Here is a 23,814-nt window from a genome sequence, read left to right on the forward strand (position 1 = left end):
TGGAATCTGTCTTTCTTCAAAGGTCCTTTCCCCAGCTGGTCTGCAGTGTCGTTGTAGCTGTGTCGATCCCAGGATATTAGAGACACAAGGTGGGTGAGGTCTTACATTTTATTGGACCAAAGGAGCTGGTCCAGTAAAAGATACTGCTTCACCCAACACATGTCTCTAATTTTCCTCCCTCGTTGTTTTGGAAATCTCACCACTGCTTTGTGTTCCCCTGCATGTTTTACCCCCTTTACATTCTCAAAGGAGCAGCTTCATGCTTTCCTCCATGCTGCTGCGCACGATTAGGAAGAGCACCCAGTAAACATCTGCAAAGCTACATCACTCACCTTCAATCTCTCCTCTGCTGTGATTCCTTCCACACAAACTTGACAGCTGTTTTGCTGAGCCCACTGTGCATCATGCTGACGGACGCTATCGCACCGATTACCCAGCGGATTCTTGTCTTATATTTTGTGACCCCTTCTGGGCAGGGGCTCTGGCTTTCTACAGTACTTAGCCCAATGGGACGCTGGTCTGAGACAGGCATTTCTAAGCTTGTCAACAGCAGTTGTCTCCCCCAAGCAAATGGCTCACCATCTGCAAAGGCAAGGCAGTTTCATAGCCAAAGGCACACAAGAAAGTGATGTGACCAGCATCATGTCCGACCACCTTTGGCTGCCCTAATCCAATGGATCAGGTACACATTTTGCAGCTGGGCCTGGCTTTTCCCCGTGAGAGCGAGGGAGACTCAAATGGATGAGTTGGGGGATTGTAATCCTGCCCCTTAATCACTCAGAGAGAAACCGCACTCCTAGGGATGGCCACAATATAAATGATAGATAATAATAATAGTAGTGTATGAAACCCAGAGGGAGTTTCTCCAGTGACTTCGATAAGGTCAGGATTTGACTCCCGGTGTCTAGTTCAAATTCACTTTCAATGTCATCAAGATTCATAACTACCCTTCGTGCCTTTGGGAATTACCCGTGTACCCGTTCAGAACATTTCCCCAATGGAAGTGACTGAAACGAGGACCAAGAACTGAAAATCTCCCACATGAAACTCAATGACAAGTTATTCTGAGACAGCTTCACAGTTGGGGTCAGACGCCTCGTTACTCCTGGTATTGTGCCTGGACACAAATGACATTGCGTGATGTGGTGTGACAGAGCAATAAGGCTTCTTTTCTGAATGTGCTTCATTCTTTTGGGTCACCTTCAACTCTATTCCCTGGCCAGCTGGTCCTTTGGTTATTGGTGCTTTGTGGTGACTTGGATGTGACATCCCCAGGAAGTGTCAGTTTCTGTGCTTCAGTCCTTTGCTGATTTATCCGACCGTTACTCACTTTGAATAATTCCTCTCTGCATGAGACTCCCCAGTGGAGAAACAAAGGAAGGATGTTCTTATTCACATGTAAGTGGGGTCTGCATGAGCTCTCCCTTAGTGATGAGCTGGGGAAGAGGATTTCAGGAGCTGACCTTGTTTGCATGGACAAACCCACCCTACATAGGTGCTCGCTGAGCATGATGGGGCTGCTTTGCCCAAATTATCATATTTCGCTGGTGTTGGATCACAAGTCTCTTGCGTATTGGGGGCAGGGGTAATCAGGGGAATTATCCTTCTTGTGTGAATCAGGGCAGCAGAACTGTGCTTGGTGGGGCTTGAGGGACGGACTCAACTCAGCTAAACGGCACTCGCAAGGCAGGGGACAGGGGTGCCAAAGCCCAGTGAGTTGAGAGCGGTTGGATGTATGGACCTGCATCTGGTGGTGTGGGCCCAGCCTAGGGTGTCTAGGCACCATTTGTCCCTTCCTCTCTCTGCTGTGTAATTACAGGCCTGGTAAAGACTCAATGGAGAGTCCTATCGCACATCAACAGAGCTGAAATCACTGATAACCAGGCTTCAGCATTAGGGGTAATTTGGGACAATGAAGCTTCCGCCACCGAGAGATGAAATCACTGAGAGCTGTGTTCAGTGGGGGGCCTAAAGACATCCAAGAGAGTGTAGACCAGAGTGGCAAGTGGCCGGCGGAGCAAAGCGGCAAGCGGCCGGGGGGGCGGCTGATGCCAGAGTGAGCGCCGGGACAGCAAAGCGAGCAAGGTGGCCTGTAGCAGGGTGAACCTCTGCTCCTGCTGTGAGGGGTTTAAAAGAGGCCCGGCAGGGCTTGAGAGCAGTGGCTCTAAAAGCTGGGCTGATTGAAGGAGTGGCTGCAGGTGAGGCCACGCCCCAAACTGAGTGACAGCTGGCCCCTATAAAAGGCCAGGGGAGCCAGAAGCAAGGCAGACTTCCTCTGCCTGAAGAGGAAGAAGGGCCTGGCTGCAGGAGCTATAGGCAAGGTACCTAGGGTGAAGCAGGGCTGGGGAAAGGCTGAGGAGCTGGGGAGCTCCAGCCTAGAAAGCCCCAGGCTGCGGCCTAGTGAAGGGCCAAGAGGCACTGGGGGTTGCAGAGGGCAGCCCAGGGCTAGGCCAAAGCAGCAGGTCCAAACCCTCCTTTGCCTATGATGAACAGGCTGATACTGCAGTCTGCCCCAGAGTGTGGGGCTAGACAATGACTGGCAGTAGCCAATACTGAGGCAAGGTGGGGATAGAGGGTGGGGGTTCCCTGGGAGGGGAGACCCAGAGAGAACGGGGTTACTGCCAGGGGGCAGCACCCCATGTAAAAGGGCACCGGGTCCAGGGAGGGACACGGGGGCCTGAGGACAGGTGGATCACCAGTCTGCAGAGGGCGCTCCAGGGCTGGACTGAGCTAATTCCCGGAGTCACCAGCAGGAGGCGCCGCAGGGGTGAGTCCGACCCACCAGGGTGGGAGGTGGGCTCACACGGATGCACCTTAGAACTCTGAGTCTTCACTGACCAAGGACAGCAGCTGTGAGTGGGGGGCAGTGGAGTGAGAAGGGAGGGGGCATGTTAAGGGAACTTTTGGTTGCTGGAGTTAAGAACCTGAGGCAAAAGGACCCAGCCCAATGTGCTCTGGGGTGGGTGTTTTGCTTAGGGTTTTATGTTTATGAATCCTGCTTACGGCATTTCCCCAAATTAATGACGGGTTATTTCCCTCCTCTTATTAACAGTTTCTTTTCTACACTCCGACTCTGTGCTTGCGAGAGGGGAAGTATTGCCTCTTAGAGCCACCCAGGTGTGGTGCGTAATTTTCCCAGGTTACTGCAGGGGAACGGGGGAGGGAGGGGACTCGAGCTGGTTCTGTGTTGCATTGTTGGAAGGGAACTCCTGGATATTGAAGCAGCTGGCAGAAAGGCTGTGTACAAACTCATGGATGACAGGAGAGGTCCTGGAAGACTGGAGAAGGGCTCATGTTGTGCCCATCTTTAGAAAAGGGAAAAGGAGAATCCAGAAAACTATAAAGCAGTCAGCCCAACTTCGATATCTGGGAAGCTACTAGACCAACGTACAAAACATTCCATTGGCGAATACCTGGAGGATGGAGAGCTGGTCACTGGCAGCCTGCATGGATTTACCAAGAACAAATCCTGCCAAACCAGCTGGATTTCCGTCTTTGGCAGGGTAACTGGTTTGGGGGATAGGGGGAATGAGGTGTATATAATATACCTGGACTTCGGCAAGGCTTTTGACACTGCCTCACATGACATGCTGATAAGTAAGATGGAGAAGAGCGGGATCAACAGAACTACCATTAAGTGGGTACATAATTGGTTAAATAACTGTGAACAAAGAGTAACTATTAATGGACTGATGTCAGATTGGAGGGAGGCCCCAGGTGAGGTTCCACAGGGATCTGCTATGAGTCCGGTGTTGTTTAACATCTTTACTATTGTCCTGGCTGTAGGACTAGAGCGCAGACTGATCCAGTTTGCAGATGACACAAAGCTGGGGCGGGTTGCTAACCCTTTGGAGGATAAAGCTAAAATACAGAGGGATTTTGATAAATTAGAGAATTGGGCAACAGACAATAAAATGAAATTCAGCAAAGACAGATGTAAGGTGCTACGCTTAGGGAAGAAAAACCAAATGCACAAATACAGAATGGGGGGTAACTGGCTTGGCAGCAGCACAGCTGAGAAGGATCTAGGAGTTGTGGTGAATCACAACCTCAACGCGATGTGATGCTGTTGCAAAAAAAGCAAATGCAATGTTAGGTTGCATTAACAGAGGCACAGCATGCAAGTCACAGGAGGTGATAGTACCGCTCACTGCCAGAACAGTAGGACAATGGAACAGATGCCTCTGGATGTTGTTGATGCCTCCTTCAGTGGAGGAGTCTGGAGCTATCTGTCTGGGGTGCTGGAAACAAAGCACCCAGCCACAGATATGGACTGGCAGCCCGACGACACATTGAACAAAACTTTCGGGATGGACGCTGAGGTGAAGCCAATCTCCAAAAGCGAGAAGTTCCTGAGGAAAAAATAAATGGACATCTGGAGGTGCCGGTCCACCAGAGTGATGGAGATAATGAGAATATTTCCTGCTATGGTCAAGATGTAGGTGATAAGTAACAAAATGAAGAGCAGGATCTGCAGCCAGCGAACATCTGTGAAGCCCAGAAGGATAAACTCTGTCACTGCAGTTTGGTTCTCCATGGTGGCTGCTCGCTTACCTGCTGTTTGAACAAAGATACAAATTTCATGTGATGTTCGATATCTAGCAATGGATCATCTAGTGAACTAGTCTCAAAAGTAATAAGTTCTACTAACATAACAACGAACTTTCCATGCCTGGTCTTAGATCTATGAAATCCATGTCATGCAATGAAACTGAGCATAGAGATTGCATGTAGTGACTGATACCAGTGACAAATGCATGACTCTATTTCCAGTTCCCATTTATTTATTTTCAATCCCCATGATTATTTTTCCTCTCTCACTGGTACTGCAATTCCTTGAGACCAATTGGCTAATGAGCACTACGGCATCTCTGGGGATGCTTGGGCAGGATCTTTATGGCACCGCTTTTCTCTCTGAAAAGAAAGCAAACGGGTAGAACTGAAGGGGGAAATTCCATCTCAATTGTTTGCTTGCTTTTTCTTACCCCCAGAAAATGTCTTTTTTTATTATATGGAAATTGACCTGAAATACGGAACATTGTGGGTTTGCATTAAAGCTAAACATGGAAATTTATTCATATTTTACAAACTGAACTTTACATTTAAAAAGAAAGAAATAGCGGAGCTGGCAAAAATTGGGGCAAGGAGTGCAGGGGTGGGTAAATTGTGGGTTTGGGGCTTTCAGTGAAAGTCCAAAACATTTCTATGAATGTTTTTGACAAAATAAAAATCATTGTCATCTGGCAGGGTTTTTTTAGGGAGTAAAAGTGACTTCCCATCCAGGCTCCATTGCCTCTATGAGGCAGGGCTCATTTTCATGGGGCAGATTGGGACAAATTTACTCCAGCTAAGTAGAACTTTGCTCCATGACCAGTCTCCTGAGGCTCAATTGTGATTTGGACTATGAAGCCCTACAGAGCAGTCCGGTGATCCCTCCCACTCATGTGCAAAATGCATGGACTTTCGGAGTGAGATTTCAGAATTCAGCTGTACGTTCGAGGGTTTCGTAATACAGGCCCACTGAAATCAGTAGGTCCACCTGCAGAGTAAGATACTACTCATTGCAATTAAGGTTGGCTCATTAATGGCCCATTCAAGCATTGTTATTAATAATGGTTATTACTGGTATGAATTAGTTTTGTGGCAGAGCACACAGGCATCTGGTCGGAGGTCAGAGCCTCACTATGAAGACATAGTCAGCTCATGTGGAAGTTATCGTGGACTTCATTAGACTAGCCCTGCAGTAGCCAGGGGCGGCTCTAGGTATTTTGCTGCCCCAAGCATGGCAGGCAGGCTGCCTTCAGCAGCCTGCGGGAGGTCCGCCGAAGCCGCACGACCAGCGGACCCTCTGCAGGCTGCCAACGAAGGCAACCTGTCTGCCAAACTCGCGGTGACCGGCAGAGCGCCCCCCGTGGCTTGCTGCCCCAGGCACGCACTTGCCGTGCTGGTGCCTGGAGCCGCCCCTGGCAGTAGCAACAGTTGCACTGAAAAAGAACCTCCATTTCTAAAGCCATGTATAATTAACTAGTCTATTTTCTTCCCCAATGTATTCCAACATGTTGGTTCTCTGTACTAGAAGCAGGTGCGGCAGAATTCAATTGTTATCATTTTAATTGTTTTCACAGATAATATCAATGTTCATTTTAAGTACTTTTTTCTATATACATCAACTTAAATTTTCACAGTTGCAAGAAACAGGGGTGTGTGCGAAGCAATAAGAGCAACAAAGACAACAATTATTTAATGACATTAGGCGTTGAGATTAAAAAGATAAAGATTTGCAACCATTAAAACACAAATTGTTCACATTACATGTCAAACTGTAGAAAGTCAATATCTGTAAATCAAACTTGAACCAATTCTCAAGCAGATTTTTCTTATTTTTCCAGGAGGTAAATTTTGATTATTGTCAATGGAAATACTTCTTCATCGGTTTGTGTGTGTATGATGGAAATGACGTTTATTATCATTTACAGACGTAGAAGTAATCCCTCCCAAGCCTAATTCCAAGGTCATAGTTTTGTGATATAAATAGTCTTGGCTCTGTATAAATAATATAATTTGGTTTAATATTTTAAGGAAGTAGCTCTTAACCAGGGGTACACGTACCCCTGGGGGTACGCAGAGGTCTTCCAGGAGGTACATCAGCTCATCTAGATACTTGCCTAGTTTTACAACAGGCTACATAAAAAGCACAATCTAAGTCAGTACAAACTAAAATTTCATACAGACAGTAACTTCTTTATACGTCTGTACACTGAAATGTAAGTACAATATTTATATTCCAATAGATTTTATAAGTATATGGTAAAAATGAAAAAGTGAGCAATTTTTCAGTTATGTGCGGTGACACTTTTGTATATGTCTGATTTTGTAAGCAAGTAGTTTTTGAGAGGGGTTGTGACCGGCCTCGGTTGGCCCACCGAGCCGCTAGGGGGCGGTGGGTAGTTACTGTCCCACTGGCCGGCCTGCGTCAGGCCGTCTGTCACTAGGGAATTAGCAGAGGGAGGGACGGCGGCAAAGGTCTATAGCGCCCCTCAGACAGGCGAGCGCCGCCAAGAGTCTCTAACGCGCCCCTTGGGCAGGGGAGCGCCGGCCAGAGTCTCTAACGCGCCCCTCGGGCAGGCGAGCGCCGGCCAGAGTCTCTAACGCGCCCCTCGGGCCGGCGAGCACCAGTGAGGGTCTCTAGCGCTATCGGGATTTTGTTACCCGAGGCGGGTTGGCCGGGGTAGGGGAACACAGGCCCACCCAACTCCACTGCGTTCCAGCCCAGGGCCCTGACAGTGGCGGGGCGAGGGTCCCACCACTGGGTCAGCGGGGTCCCTCCACAACACGCTGACCAAATAGACCCACCGCACTGTGCAGTTCTGTCCCTGGGCTCCTTCCTACCTGGTCACTCAGGCTCCTCCAGCTCCTCCGGGTACTCGGCAGTGGGCAGCCCTGGTAGTCCCCGGCCTTCCTCCAGGTCAGGTTTCTCCTGGTCCAGGGCCTCCCCTGGCCCAGCAGCAGGGTCTGCATCTGCCTCCCTCCCTGGTGCTGCCCTGACTGGGCTAAGGGCCCCGCCCTTTATACTTCCTGTTCCACCCTCCCCTTCCGGGGGGTGGAGTAAGCTTGGTCTGGCCCCGCCCCCTCCGGCTGAGAGAGTGGCTCTTTACCCTCAGGTTTGGGGGGAAGCCACCCTGGCTTCCTACAGAGGGGAAACTTGGGGTAGGCAAGACAAATCCGACTCCTGAGGGGCATACAGTAATCTGGAAAGGCTGAAAACCACTGTTTTAAGGTGTTTCCTTAACAGCAGTGGCAGAACATTTGTGCATCCTGTATTAGATTTAACTGTGTGGGTACAATACTTGGGTAATTTTATAGCATTCACAGAATGTGAGGATCTCATAATAAAAAAAAGCAAACTTTGTATGGTTGTGCTTAGAGTCCCCAACCAAGTTCAGGGCCCATGGTGATCTGAAAACACATACCAAGTGGCAATCCTTGTCCTGAACACCTTAAAATCTCAACAGACAGAAGAGACATATTACCGTCTTCATTCTACCAGCAGGGGAATGAGGCACTGAGAGATGCAGGGACTTCCCAGTTGTCACAAAAGGATTCTGTGGCAGAACAAAGAATTAAGCCCAACTTTCTCTATTCTTAGGCCGATATCTCAGGCACAAGCACATCCTTCCTCTCCAAAGCACATGGACAATATGCAACAATCCCAATGCATCTTTGCAGTCACCTTTGGTCACCAGCATTCATTACATTTCCCCTTCCTTAATGCAAACTATCACAGACTCAGGGTCACCATACCTGTATCCCTCTCCCTGGTCCACTCCCAGAATGTCCAGTCAGGTCTCCAGCCATCACCTGTCACTGAGCAAGGACCTTTGTGCCAGGCCTTTTTAACCGGGGGTATTAAGGAATGAACAACCCCCTGCTATACATGGGGGACCCCCGCAAGACACCCTGCCTAATGCACAGTGCCTAGGTGTTGCTTTCTCATCAAGGGCTCTGAACAATGAACTGCAAACAGTGACAGGTTACCTCCTGGTGCTTTCTAAGCCAGCACATTTATTCTTAACGTAAAGGTATTACAGAAAAAAAATATAAAACAGTAACCATTCCTAGATGTATGGTAACTATACCCAGTGACCAAAGCTTAGACATACCCAGTGTGGTCACACTCACTTTAGTTCTAGTAGAGTAACTGAAGTCGAGTGACTCAAATGTAACTCTAACATTTTGGAAACAAGGGGTGTATCAGCCTAAACAGCAGTACAGAAACGTGTGCCCCCAAATGAAATTAATAGGCAGCAGGTTTAAAATAAATAAAAGGAAGATCTTCTTCACACAACATACAGTTAACCTGTGGAACTCCTTGCCAGAAGATTTTGTGAAGGCCAGGACCATAACAGGGTTCAAAAAAGAACTAGATAAGTTCATGGAGGACAGGTCCATCAATGGTTATTAGCCAGGATGGGCACAGGACGGTGTCCCTAGCGTCTGTTTGCCAGAAGCTGGGAATGAGCAACAGGGGATGGATCAGTTGATGGTTACCTGTTCTGTTCATTCCCTCTGGGGCACCGGGCACTGTCCACTGTCAGAAGACAGGATACTGGGCTAGATGGACCTTTGGTCTGATCCAGTCTGTCCGTTCTTATGTTCTTATGGTCTTATCACATGAGCACAGAAAACAGATTGCAGGCATTCCAAGACACTCAGGAACAACCCATCCCTACAACAATGACCCACCTGCAGGTTACCGGTGGGTGTAATTAACTTAATGTGGCAATGACTAACTGATTGTACTTCAATTATGTACATCGAGAATGTACCTGACAATATTTCAGTCAGGGAGGGTTAGGTTTAATTTTCTCATTAATGGCGCAGATCATATTTACCTGCATAAAAGCCTGAATTAAAGAGATCAGATTTCAGACTGATGTTTGGTGAATTATGGAATTAACCTGGATTCTGTTTTCCAGAAGCTGGGTGTGAGTGACAGGGGATGGATCACTTGATGATTACCTGTCCTGTTCATTCCCTCTGGGGCACCTGGCATTGGCCACTGTAGGGAGAGAGGATACTGGGTTAAATGAATCTTTGGTCTGACCCAGTAGGACCATTCCTATATTCTTATGTTCTTATCTGACATGCATTTCCTCCTCACGCTAGCTCACCCTTCCCTTGGGAGTTCTTGGGGGTCCATCTTTGCTTAGGTGGGCAGGGTCACCTCTGCCTGCCCCCCACACTTGCAGCAACTTCCCTCAATTGAAGTTGGTGAAAAATGGCTGAACTGCATGAGTGAGTCTTTCATCACCGTCCCGTCTCTCATTCAGGTGACTCACCAGACAGCCTCATCAGGGAACAAAGGATCCTACCAGGGCGACTTCAGTTTCTCTGCTGACAAGACAGTACCTCTGGGCAGGGGCCAGCCTTCTGCCTAGAACGAATACATTTCAATGGACAACCACCATGGTAGAAGAGTTCATTCTCTTGGGCCTGGCCAGTGACCGATCATTTAAATATCTTCCTATCCATGGTTCTCTTAATTGCCGCCTTCTTGATCCAATCGGGAAACACCAAGGCCATTTCATCCATCTCTCTGTAGCAATTCTCTGGCTTGCCAAGAAAATGAGTGAGTTGGCACATGGAGACACAGAACCCATTGGCTTCTCCCTGGGGAATGAAGAAACATAACATCAACCTATTCTTTTCTAAAACTTTTAGAAGGGAGCAGAAGTGTGTCCCTACAGTGTTGTCAGCAAAGCTCATTAGCTAATTGGCCTCAGGGGTCCCAGCCAAAACTGAGGGACAAGAATGCCAGACATGACAACTATTATAAATGAGAACACAAAAGGGAGGGGTTGTTTAATATAGTCCAGGTTTATCCTCATGATCTGTTATATAGAATGGCATAGATAGACAGGGCCAAATCAGAGCATCTTGATTCAGCAGCTGAGGGATTTCTGTGACAATTGCAGGTGTTTCTAAGGTCTCCATAGTCAGAGTCTGAGTGAGGATGAAGAGAACAGGATGGCTGCGGTGGGACTTTAAAGCAATCTCGATTTGAAGAGCCTGGCAGTTATTATTATTGTTTTATTCTGAGGTCCGAGATCGAGGCCCCAGTTTAGGATCCCAGTCCCATTGTGCTACACAAAGAAGGGAGCTCTCCCGAAAATATTCACTCTGTGTAGCATGAGTCAGAAACATATGGATGTGATCAACAGCATAGTTGGGAGATAAACGTGTAGAAAATAATGACAGATGTGATGAGCAGAGGTGACACAAAAGCTGCCGCCTTTAGTGTCTCCTGGCGATTGCGGCATCTGGTGAGCTCTGAGGATGGATTTGAAGGTGCATAATGTGGTGACTTTGGAGATCTTTGCAGGGTATGAGTCTTTGAGGTTTGCAAGTAGACACAATGCCGCTACCATTACTTCAGGGATCCCTGTTATGGAATACATTTAATGTGGAAACAATCAGATTTGTTTCATCATGGTGGTGAAGGTATGACAAGTGTCCTTGGAAAAAATCCTGCTACCCACAGCTGCAAAGCCAAGCAAAGGGATGAGATGGCTTATTGCAAAATGGGAATTTCTGAGAAATAAGAGAGCTTCTTGTTCTATTCAAACTCCCAGAGAAATACTGTTGAAAAAGTAGAGCTTTTGAGAAAAGAAGTGTTTGGAGAGGTGCATGGGACCCAATCTGCAAAGACACAGAGCTTTTCTTCAGCTTCTGTTTGTGATGAGGAGAGCAGCCGTCTCTGCAGATGAATGTTTGTGACCTCACTCTCCATTTTCCAACTCTGTAAGTACCTCTCCATAGCCACCAGCATCTTAACATTGTTTGAGAGCCCTCTGGAGCCAGTGTTAGGCTCTCAATTGACTTTGAAGACCATTGGATCAGGTCTAAGCTGGGTAATGTGACTGATTTAAAATTTAGTCATTCAAGCTATGCTTCTATGCAATACAAGGGGTGGCGGGTGTCTGTGGGAATGAAACCAGAGTTTAGGAAGGAAAATCCTTCCTAATTTGTAACCAATATGTTGTGTTAGAGCAATTTCCAGCTGAATCTGCAGGCAGCCAGAAGCAGAGCTTCTCGATTAACATACAAATAGAGGCGCATAACAGAATTAGTTCCAGTCAGCGTGGATTCATGGACTTAACCTGAGAGCTTTGTTTCATGTCATTACACATTTGTTTGATGATGGTAATAATGCTGATGCAATATGTTTAGATTTCTGTGAGGCATTTGATGTGATACAGAACCACAGAAATGCCGGGTTGGAAGGGAACTTGAGAGCTCATGTTTTCCATCCCTTCTGTGCTGAGGTAGGACCTCGGCTGTATTCTAACCCTTTTATCGTTTTTGTTGCAGTCTTGTGGACCCTCTCCAATTTGTTCACAACTTTCTTTAAGTGTGGACTACGCAACTGGCCAATACACTCCAGCTGAGCTCTCACCAGTATTGGGTCACTCACCTCCTGGGTCTTACATACAACAGTCCTGTTAATACACCCCAGTATGATATTGGCCTTTTCCCAACTGCATCGCATTCCTTTCCAGCAGTGCTACCTACTTGCCAGCTAGTCCCAGTTTGTAGCTGTGCATTTGATATTTTTCTTCCTAAGTCTAGTACTTTGCACTCGTTGGCTATTACTTAAACCCCTGTTATCCTGTAGGTGTTTACAACTCGATTGTTTAATAATTGGTTCCTGTATCTTTCCATGTATCAAAGTTAGGCTGTTGGGTCTATAATTCCCCAGATACCCTTTGTTTCCCCTTTTTTAAGGCAGGTACTATTTTTTATTTGATTTTTTACATTGTGATTAAGAAACTAGAATGATACACAATTAACATGGTGCAAACTGAAGAGATTTAGAACACGTCTAACTGAACAGTGGAATTCTAGATGGGCAATCATCCTTCAGCATGGCTGTTTTTAGAGGAGTCCCGCAGGGATCGGTGCTTGGCTCAGTACTTTTAAATTTTTATCAATGACCTGGAAGAAAACAAAAACCAAACTTTCACAGAAAGGAAATTTAACCTTTGGAAGAACTTTCCAAGCTTTGTGGTGTGGGAGGGATAGCTCAGTGGTTTGAGTATTAGCCTGCTAAACTCAGGATTATAAGTTCAGTCCTTGAGGGGGCCACTTAGAAATCCAGGGCAAAAATTGGTCCTACTAGTGAAGGCAGGGGGCTGAACTCAATGACCTTTCAAGGTCCCTTTCAGTTCTAGAAGATTGGTATATCTCCAATTATTACCTTTATTATCCATCACTGGAAATTTTAAAACCAATATTATATTTTTTTATGTTGGATGTTTATTTAATTCAGAGACGTTCCTTGGTCCATTCTATATAAGAAGTCAGAATAGATGATCATACTGGTGCCTTCTGTCCTTAAAAATCTATGATAAATAGTGGTAAAACGTATGACTTTTTCAAAGAAATTATTAAAGAGATTAGTTCTATTTATGTGTACAATTCCCCTGTAGGCATTCTCTCCTTATTGGCCTATCGGCACTGATTTTAACATAGTTTATTTTTTCTTTAAAGATGAGTGAAGAATGAAGAACCAGACCATGGTGGTGGAATTCATCATTGTGGGACTGTCCAACGACCACCATGTCAACATCATCCTGTTTGTGGTTCTATCGGTTGTCTTCTTCTTGACTGTGATGGGTAACATTGCTGTTGTCACCCTCTCCTTGGTGGACCATCGCCTCCAATCGCCCATGTATTTCTTCCTCAGGAACTTCTCCCTCTTGGAAATCTGCTTCAGCTTAGTCATCATGCCCAGGTTCCTCTACAGCCTCCTGACAGAGAGAAAATCTATTTCCCTCCCTGGTTGTTTCCTTCAGTTGTTGTTGTTCTTTGTCCTGGGATCCTGTATATTTTCCCATGTGGGTATGATGTCCTTTGACCGCTACATGGCTATCTGCCATCCCTTGCGTTACGGCACCATCATGAATGGCAAGGTCTGCTTCCAGTTAGTGCTGGGCTGCTGGGTGATGAGTTTACTTATAATGTTTCCCCCAGCCTTTATGGCCATCCTGGTGCCATTCTGTGGCCCCAATGTCATAAACCACTTCTATTGTGACATAGCCGCATTGCTCCAGCTCTCCTGCATAGACACGGGACACATTGAGGTAATGTTCTTACTTTCAGCTTCATTTTTCATACTTGGAAATTTCACTGTCACTATCATTTCCTATGGCTGTATCATCTGTACTATCTTGCGCATCCCATCCACCACAGGAAGGAAAAAGGCCTTTTCCACCTGCTCCGCTCACCTCCTGGTTGTTGTGATATTGTACAGTAGCTCCATCTTCAGGTATATCCGAAGAAGTCAGCGAGGAGCACAAGAATTTGACAAATTTGTAGCCTTTTTCTTCTCTGTGGTGGCCCAACTCTTTAACCCCTACATCTACGCTCTCCGCAACAAACAAGTCAAACAGGCCCTGAAGGACATCTGCAGCAGAGCATTTTCTAAGTGATTCTCTCATGAAAATCCCTAACCACAAAGAGGCAGGCATACACATAACCTGGATGGTTTTTGGGTTAATGCCAGGCTCCCCAGTGGACTTGGAGGTCCTGAGCAGTAAATAGGAGTGAATTTATTTCCCCATAGCTAGATGCATAGGATATAAGGCCAAAACGGACTATTTGATCATCAAGTCTGACCTTCGTATAAAACAGGCCTTAGATTTCATCATTGTGGGACTGTCCAACGACCATCATGTCAACATCATCCTGTTTGTGGTTCTATCGGTTGTCTTCTTCTTGACTGTGACGGGTAACATTGCTGTTCTCACCCTCTCCTTGGTGGACCATTGCCTCCAGTACCCCATGTATTTCTTCCTCAGGAACTTCTCCCTCTTGGAAATCTACTTCAGCTTAGTCATAATGCCCAGGTTCCTCTACAGCCTCCTGACAGAGAGAAAATCTATTTCCTTCCCAGGTTGTTTCCTGCAATTGCTGGTTTTCTTCCTCCTGGGCACCTGTGTATTTTTCCATGTGGCTATGATCTCCTTTGACCGCTAAATGGCTATCTGCCGTCCCTTGCATTATGGCACCATCATGAATGGCAGGGTCTGCTTCCAGTTAGTGCTGGGCTGCTGGGTGATGAGTTTTCTCTTAATATTTCCCCCAACATTTATGGTTGTGCTGTTACCACTCTGTGGTCCCAATGTCATAAACCACTTCTACTGTGACACAGCTGCATTGGTCCAACTCTCCTGCATAGACACGGGACACATTGAGGTAATGCTCTTGGTTGCAGCTGTAGTGGTCTTACCTGGCACTTTAACAGTCACCATAGTTTCCTATGGCTGTATCATCTGTACTATCATGCGGATCCCATCCACCACAGGGGGGAAAAAGGCCTCTTTCACCTGCTCTGCTCACCTCAAAGTTGTTGTAATACTGTACAGTAGCGCCATCTTCACGTACATCCGACCAGGTCAGCGGGGCACTCAGGACTTTGACAAAGTTGTGTCCCTGGTGTACTGTGTGGTGACTCAACTCTTTAAACCCTACATCTACTCTCTCCGCAACGAACAAGTCAAACAGGCTCTGAAGGACATATTTGGCCGAACAATTAATAAGTGCCTGAGGATATCATGAAAAACTGGAACCCCAAAGATACAGGAGTGAAGAGAACATGGATGGTCCTTGACTTCGTGCCTGGCTTCACAATGGGCTTGGTGTGTCCTGAGCTGTTAACAGGGGTGAATTTATCTCCTCATGTCGAGGTTGATAAATTGTATGCCCAAATGGGTTCCTCAGATCAACAAGTGTGAGCTCCTGAAAACACATGCCACAGAATTAGTTATGCAATGAGACTAATAACTCATGTCTAATGAAAGTGTGTCTTCCTGAATGGCATCCAGTCTTGATTGGAAGACTTCAACAGATGGAGACTCTTTCTTGGTACTTTGTTCCCAAAATAGAAACTATTAGGTTTTTCTTGGTGAAATGAAACACTAAACAAAATTCAGTTTGGGAAGAACGTTTCTTTAACATCTTGCTAAATTGTTGAAAAGTGAAAACTTTTGATTTTTGGAGATGTTGAAATAAATGTTTTCAATTATTATTTTCCATTTTTTTGTGGTCAGGTCTATTCTTTGAATTCACACTGAATTCTCAAATACCTTTAGCTGACCTGAAACTGTATTTTTTACATAGGAAATTATTCATCTGAAAAAATTCTCCCGGCTCTGTCATTTCAATATGTGCGGTTTTAGCATCCAGTCAATAGCTCTTGTTCTACCTTCCTCTGTTAGGGGCACTTCTCCTGGGAAATGGGTACAAGAAACACTGCACAACCCACAGGAGGGATAAATGGCTCCTCACAGAGGCTAAAACAGGGGCTTAGTTGCTAAGATATGTGCACATCTTACTGTTTTGGTTGCCTCATCTCTAGTACCCTGCCTTGGTCTGCTTGTTTGTACCATTCACCTGTTATGCCATATTGTTAGTAGTACTGTTTTTCCTGTTAACTCTGAGATATTTGGACTGAGATCAGCACCCCTTGCCACTGGGCATTAAGTAGACAACTACAAGAGAGAACTCTGGCAAATGTAACGCTTCTAATCTAATGAATAGAGTTGGATAATGAGAAATATTTGGTTTCCTCTTTGCTCTTGGAAGGGGATATTGTCAAGGGTGCAAGTGGAGTCAGGGGCAAATCCTGGCTTCACTGAAATCTTTCTTGCTTCAAAGGTCATTGTCAAAGTGAAGGCCAGTGGGTTCCTCCAGTGGGTTCCTCTTGACACTTCCTCAGATATAAGCAATTTGTCTCCATTCTATAGACCCGCCATGTCCTATCCCCATCCTACGACACATCTCTCATGCACTATTAAGACATCGTCTCCATCCTGCAATTGGCCATTGATGCCAGCTTGTTTTATCCACTTTACATTTTCAAACAGGCAGCTTCATGCTCTCCTCCAGGCTTCCCCTCAGGACTAAGGCGAAGATTTTGTTACAGGTATTTTTAGTAAAAGTCAGGGACAGGTCATGGGCAATAGAGAAAAATTCACAGAAGCCGTGACCTGTCCCTGACTTTTACTAAAAATATCCATGTTAAAATGGGAAGCTGCTGGGCAGCTGCGGGGGCTGGCTGGGAGCTCTGGGGTGTATGGAGCTCCAGCGTCCCCCTCCATGCCCTGCTTGGAACTGCAGGGGTCCCCCTGCTGCCCGATGCAGGCAGGGAGCAACAGGGGTCCCCCTGCCACATGCAGCGGGTGGGGAGCTGTGGGGGTCCCTCACTGCATGCAGCAGGCGGGGGGATGTGGGGATCCCCCTGTCACGCACTGCGGGCAGGGACACGGTGGAACCCTGCAGCTCCCAGACGCCACAGGCTGAAGTCACAGAGGTCTTTGGAAGTCACGGATTCAGTGATTTCTGTGACAAAATCGTAGCTTTACTCACGCTAAGGAAGAGCACCCAATAAACGTCTGCAAAAGCTACTGAGCTCCTTCAAATTCTCTTCTGCTGTGATTCCTTCCACACAAACTTGACAGCTGTTTTGCTGAGCCCACTGTGCATCATGCTGATGGACGCTATCGCACTGATTACCCGGACGATTCTTGTCCTATATTTTGTGACCTCTTCTGGGCAGAGGCTCTGGGGCAGTACTTAGCACGATGGAATACTGGTCTGCGACATAGAGCCTATAAGACTAGCCTGCTTGCTTGCATAGATACATCTTTTCTTATAGTTTAAGTGTTTGGTTTATTGTAATAGGTTTATAGATTTATATTAAAGTAAGTTTGGCTGTAATGCAAGAGACCTACAGGCCTTATCCTGTATGTTACGCTACAGCAAAGTTACTATATCGATACTGAGACCTTTTACTCAGAAAGCAAAGTTGACCTTTATCTTGTTACCTAAATAGCTGAGTACCCACCCCTATGTCTATGACCTTTTATCTAGATCAATAGACAATGGCATGGGCAGGGGGGGGGTGCGTAATGTTGTACCCACAGACTTACCAGGTACACAACAAGGGAACTTATGTGGTAGGTACATGTCATCAATACGCACAAACATACTAGCCTATGTGGTAAGTGTACCCTAACATTTTGTGGGTGAGGAATGAAATGTGGGCATAGGAGGAAGGATTTCCAGCACTTGTGCCCTATAAAAGAGGTGACTCACCTCGCTAGAGTACTCTGCTCTATCATTCTCACTGACTTCCTCCTCTTGCTCTCTCCGTTCTACAATGACTCCTACTATCAGTCGGCTGGACTTGTTCTTCTTAAACTTTACGTTTCATAACTGCCCTTTGTGCCTTTGGGAATTACCTGTGTACCCGTTCAGAACATTTCCCCAATGGAAGTGACTGAAACAAGGACCAAGAACTTAAAATCTCCCACATGAAACTCAATGACAAGTTATTCTGAGACAGCCTCATAGTTGGGGTCAGACACCTGGTTACTCCTGGTATTTTGCCTGGACACAAATGACATTGCGTGATGTGGTATGACAGAGCGATAAGCTTCTACTCTCAATATGTTTCATTCTTTTGGGTCATCTTCAACTCTATTCCCCGGCCAACTGGTCCTTTAGCTGTTTGGGCTCTGTGGTGCCTAGATGCTTTTAAAAATCCCATTAGGTGCCTAAATATCTTTACCAGTCCAGCCCTAAGTGACTTGCCTGAGCTTGTGGAGGGGTGGGTGGGAAAAGCAGGAATTAAACACTGCTTTCCCAAGTCCTGCTCTAATATGTTAAGCACAAGAACATCAGTTATAAGGGCATCTAACTCTGTCCAAGTTTGCTGAATCTTTTCCCTGTCTTGCCATGAAAACAAGTGAGGTGGGAGATGGTGACAGAACCCATTGTCTTCTCCGTGTGGACGAGAGACATCACATTTGTGACAGACCCAGACCAGTGGGGTACAGGAGTCTGGTCCTATTTGGTATACAGGAAGTAGGCGGGCGAAGCCGGCCCACTGCTAAAGGACCTCCCCCCAGCCTAAGGGGAGGATCCACAGGTCTGGGATACCAACTAAGTAAGTGGGACAACAAATGAAAAAAAACAGGATCGGGAGTGAGGTCATAGGGCTAAACGAAGGGAACCTGACGGGGACACCAAGCAGAGAACCCCAGACAACGCCCACTGCTCCTTGAAGGCGTGAAGGGAGCCAGTGGACGCTGCCCAGAGGAACTCTGCCCGGATGCGTGAACGGACGGAGGAGCGGAAATAGGCCCCACAGTCGCAGGAAATCCTGTCGGCCAACCTCCTCTCCCTGGTTTTGTAGATGGCTAGTTTGGCCAGGGCCAAGAGGAGGTTGACAAGGAGATCCCGCGACTTTGTGGGGCCACGGATGGGGAGTGCATAGATAAACAGGTGAGGGGAAAAGTGCAACCAAAAACGCAAGAGGAGATCCAAGAGGAGCCGGAACAGGGGCTGCAATCTGGCACATTCCAAATAAACGTGCACCAGGGTCTCCTTCATGCCGCAAAAGGGACAGGTGTTGGGGACAGGGGTAAACCGCGCCAAGTACATGCCCATGCTCATGGCCCCATGAAGGAGCCTCCAACTGACATCCCCAGCGGGCCTCGGGACTCCTCACCCTCGAGAGGTGGCAGGAGGTCCCGCCATTTTGTATTAGGGCGGCACGCGAGGGTGAGGTAGTGAAGAGTGTGGAGCACGAGCATGTACAGATGTTTCCTTGGCGCAGTCTGGAACAGAACCGGCTGCAGATCGGGCAGCCGGCTCGCAGTCAAAGGATGAGGGGGCCGATTGGGTCCATGGGGCAGGGGCCCGATAAAAAGGTCCACGGGGACTGGGGTGGAGGGTGGGCAGGGCGTGCCCTCTCGCAGGACCCGGTCGAGGTAGGCCCGAGCAGCGGGCAGTAAAGCGGCCATCACCTCGTGAAGTACGTGCCGGGGTGTACGACGTCCGGAGAGCCCAATGCGCTGAGCGAGCATGAGGGGATCCAGCCAGTCTCCCCGGTCATAGTCCAGGAGGTCTCCGACACTGGTGACTCCTGGCAAGACCAGCCTCTGGCGCACCGCGGGGGACTCCACCACCTGCACACGGAGCTGGGGGTTGTGTAGCAGGGGCTCCGCGAGGAGATCAACCCCCACGGTGGCCGCCAAGGACCTGGTCGTTGAAAAGAGCTTCCAGGTCCGGAGGAGGTCTTGGTAGAAGACCGGCAGCCCAGAGAGGTCTCGTGGAAGACCCCTCGGATGGAGAGAAAGGAGCTGCCGTCGTATCGGAGCCCTCGGAAGCGGCGCAGGAAGGCGTGCGCCAATACGCTCCACGCCGGACTACCAGCACCATACAGGAGCCTCTGCAGGGCCTGGAGGCGGAAGACGTGGACCTGAGTGCGCAGGCACTTCAGGCCCTGTCCTCCCTCCTCCAGGGGCAGGTGGAGGACCCCTGCAGAGACCCAGTGCGTCCCTGGCCAAAAGAACTCCAGAACCGCCGTCCGGAGGTTGTCCAGGAAATCCGGGGCCGGGACCAGGGTGTTGAGCCGGTACCAGAGCATGGACAGGATTAGTTGTTTCAGCACCAGCGCCCTCCCTTGGAGAGAGAGGCACCGGAGTAGTCCTGTCCATTTCTGGAGCCGCTCCGTCACCCTGGCCTCTAAACCTTGCCAGTTCTCCGGTGGAGACAGATGCGTGGCAGAAAGGTAAACACCGAGATAGAGCAGCGGACCCGCGCTCCACCGGATGGCCTGTAGCGCGGGTGGGAGGGAGCTTGTCTGCCACACGTCCCCGACCACCAGGCCTGAGCTCTTCACCCAATTGACCCGGGCGGAGGAGGCCGCTGAGTAAATGGCCTGGCAAGCCTCCACCCGCACCAAGTCACCCGGGTCCTGGACCACGAGGAGCACATCGTCGGTGTACGCCGACAGGACCAGCCGCAGCTCCAGCTCCCGAACCAACCCCATCAGCCTCCGACGGAGGAGACAGAGGAAGGGCTCGATCGCCAGGACGTACAGCTGACCTGAGGGGGACACCCCTGTCATACTCCCCGCCCGAAGCTGACCAGCTCGGTCAGGGTCCAGTTGACCCTGACCAGACACTCTGCAGAAGCGTACAGCACCTGGAGAAAACCCACAAACTGGGGTCCGAAGATGAACGCTCAGGAGATACCTGTGGTCCACCCTGTCGAACACCTTCTCCTGATCCAGGGACAAGAGGGTGAACGACAGACCATCCCTACACCCTAATTCCAGAAGGTCCCGGACCAGATACAGGTTATTAAATATCATGTGGACCAGGACGGTGTAGGTCTGGTCCGGGTGGACCACATCTGCCAGTACGGACCCTAGCCGAATCGACATGGCCTTCACAACGATTTTGTAGTCCGTGATGAGGAGCGAGACGGGACACCAATTCTGTAAGTCGCGGAGGTCCCCCCTCTTCGGCAATAAGGCGAGCACGGCTCGCCTGCACGAGAGAGGGAGGACCCCGCCCTGCAAAGACTCGGCGCAGATGGTGACTAGGTCTGGGCGGAGGACGTCCCAGAACACGCGGTAGAACTCCACAGTCAGCCCGTCCATGCCCGGAGACTTATTGGTGGGCATGTGACTGAGGGCTTCCGAGAACTCGGCCAGAGTGAGAGGCAGCTTTAGCTGGTCCCGGTCGCCCACGCTGACCGTCGGCAGTCCGTCCCAGAGCACTCTGCAAGCATTAGGATCGGTCGGATCCAGGGAGAAAAGAGTCGTGTAGAAGGCCCTGTCCCTCCCGCATATCTCCGCCGGATCCGTGATGGGGGTGCCGTCCTCCACCAGGAGGCATGTGACGTGCTTCTTGGCCCCCCTCCTTTTCTTGAGGGCGTAGAAGAAGCGGGAGCCGCGATCCATTTCCCGAAGGAGGCGGATGCAAGATCGAACAAAGGCACCCCGGGCCCGATGATCTTCGAGGGCCCGGAGCTCCTCCCGCTTAATCCGGTACGCTCCGCAAAGGGATGGATCCTCGGGGCCGGCGGCCAGACGCCTCTCCAGCTCCAAGGCCTCCTGTTCCAACTGCTCTATCGCCGTATCCCTCCGTCGGCTGGCACCCCGGGTGTAGTCGCAGCAGAAGATCCGGGTGTGTACCTTCCCCAGGTCCCACCACTGCTGCGCCGAGCGAAAGGCGCGCCTCTGCCCTCGCCAGGCCAGCCAGAACTCCCGGAAGGACGCCACGAAGCCCGCGTCTTCCAGCAAACTATCATTAAAGTGTCAATAGGCTGGCTCTGGCCTCTCCACGCAGAGAGAGGCCATCACGGTGGCAAGGTGGTGATCCGAAAAGGGGGCCGGCCGAACGCTGGAGGAATGGGCTCGTGAAAGGTGGAAACATGGCAGGTAAATGCGGTCCAGCCGGGAGTGGCGTTACCGATGGGTCTTCACCCAGATGAAGGTGAAGGTTGAGACGTCGTCCGGGTGGTGGTCGCGCCAGACGTCCACCAGGGAGTGGCGTTCAACGATCTCCTGGAGGACGTCTGCGGCAGCCGGGCACTGCTCGGTCCCTGAGCGGTCCCGTTCCTCGAGGGTGGTGTTAAAGTCCCCGCCCAGGACCAGGCATTCACGAGGATCCAGGGAGCTGAGGAAGGCGGATGCCTGCTGATAAAAACGCAACCTCTCCGGGCCCGATGTCGGGGCATAGACATTGATGAGATTAACCACAAGCCCCTCCATACGGACCCGGAGGTGCAGCAGGCGGCCCGGCACAGCCTCGGCGACCCCCAGCACCTCAGGCCGTAGGTCGGGGGAGAACAGGGTCGCCACTCCAGCCATGCGAACCGAGAGGTGGCTAAAGTAGACCCCGTCCCCCCACTCCAGCCGCCAGCTAGCTTCAGCGGCCGGATCCGTATGGGTCTCCTGCAGGAAAACCACAGAGTACCCCCCGTCCCGAAGGAAGGAGAGCACCTGGCTCCTGCGGAGACCCATCCTACAGCCCCGGGCGTTTAAAGTGGCAAAGATGATTCGAGCCATGAGGCCGGTTGGGGGGTATCCTCACCGGCAGACATGCCCACGGCCTCTGTCGGGTCGCGCAGCAATCCGTGACCAACCCCGTAGGTGAGTAGAGAGTCACGGAAGAGGCGGGCCCGCCGGTAGGCTGCGGCGGCCTGCTTCCCGGTCCTCTTACCCTCCCCCATGAGGGCCCTCGCGGCCCGGAGGATCAGATGGAAATCCCCCCACCGCTGGAGCGCAAGTTGGACCTTGTTACGGGAGCCACGGATGTCCTCAAGGAACTCCTGCAGCTCCTCCTTCAGCGCATGGGGGGGCGGGGTAATGGATCGATGACCATCCCCCAGCAGGGCCCCCGTCACAGCCCCGTGGCCCACCGAGGCGGGCAGGCAGTGGGCAGACCCTCGACGTGGCGTCCGATGGGCCGACGCCACACGGCCCACCCCGATCCCCGGTTCAACAGGGGGCGGCGGAAGGAGAACAGCAGCCCCTGATGGGTCAGGGCAGGGAAAAACAACTAAGGCCGCTCCCTGGGGGGTTACCCCAGGGGCGTCAATGGCGTCACGGGAGGCGGAGGGGACAAGGGTGGGGCCGGCATCAGGGATAGGGCAGGAGTCAGGAGTAGGGGTGGGATCAGGAAGAGAATCTGGGAGAGGGGCAGAGGCAGGATCCTGAGCCTCAATAGTTGGGCCGCAGGAAGGTGGCCCCTCCTGGTCAGGCTCAGGGATTGTGGGAGCGGGAAGGGGACCCACAACGATGCTGGGCACAGCCACGACGGCTGGAATGACAGCCACGGCATCTGGAGATGGATGGTCATCAATGGGGTCCCTGTCCGGGAAGGTTGGTTGGCCCACACCCAAGAGGGACACCACCTGGGAATCGGGTCCGGGCAGCGGGGCACCTGCCGTCGCCTCAATGGGCTCGGCAGCTGGCAGCGAGGACCCACCTGCAGCTGGGCTGATGGAAGACCCCAGGGGACCCTCAGAGGCGGGAGCAGAAGCAGCAGTCAGGGGAAGGGAACCCGGGGACAGGGGGACCGAGGTGAGGTCGCTGAGATCGAGGCCCGCTAGCAAAGGGTCGTCCTCCCCCTGTGTAACCGGGGTCAGACCCAGGGCCTCGATCTCCTCGTAGATGGAGGGGAGATCGCCGTCCGCCACCCCAGGGCCCTCCCCGTCAACATTCGAAGCGACGCCCACCTCAGTGCTCGCGGGGGCTTCGGAGGGCAAGGGGAAGCCTTGGGGGCTTCCTCGGGAAGGGACCCCGGAGGAGGGGCAGCATCACCGTCCGGTGCTGCCACGTCGTGCCCATCCGGCACTACAAAACGGGCGTCATCAGGGGGCAAGGCGGAAGGCTTGTCATCGGTGTCCCCCTTCCTGCTCTTCCGGGGGGTCTCCGAATCCGATGAATGT

General features: G+C 50.2%; 1 protein-coding gene and 1 pseudogene across 1 annotated transcript; both read left to right on the plus strand.

Annotated features, from left to right (window-relative positions):
* The first annotated feature begins 1,314 nt into the window (after positions 1–1,314).
* LOC123347706 (olfactory receptor 49-like) lies at positions 1,315–13,991 on the plus strand. The gene is made up of 2 exons (XM_044984943.1): positions 1,315–1,398; positions 13,051–13,991. Exon 2 carries the CDS (start codon positions 13,062–13,064, stop codon positions 13,989–13,991), a length of 930 nt encoding a protein of 309 aa, XP_044840878.1. The 5' UTR covers positions 1,315–1,398; positions 13,051–13,061.
* Positions 13,992–14,043: 52 nt separating this feature from the next.
* LOC123347707 lies at positions 14,044–15,120 on the plus strand (annotated as a pseudogene).
* Positions 15,121–23,814: the final 8,694 nt, after the last annotated feature.

This window comes from Mauremys mutica, chromosome 13 (genome assembly GCF_020497125.1).
Source record: "Mauremys mutica isolate MM-2020 ecotype Southern chromosome 13, ASM2049712v1, whole genome shotgun sequence".
Lineage (NCBI taxonomy): Eukaryota > Metazoa > Chordata > Testudines > Geoemydidae > Mauremys > Mauremys mutica.

Bases quoted from the DNA above. Each gene is read 5' to 3' on its own strand.
- LOC123347706 (XM_044984943.1), top strand. From the start codon at position 13,062: ATGAAGAACCAGACCATGGTGGTGGAATTCATCATTGTGGGACTGTCC.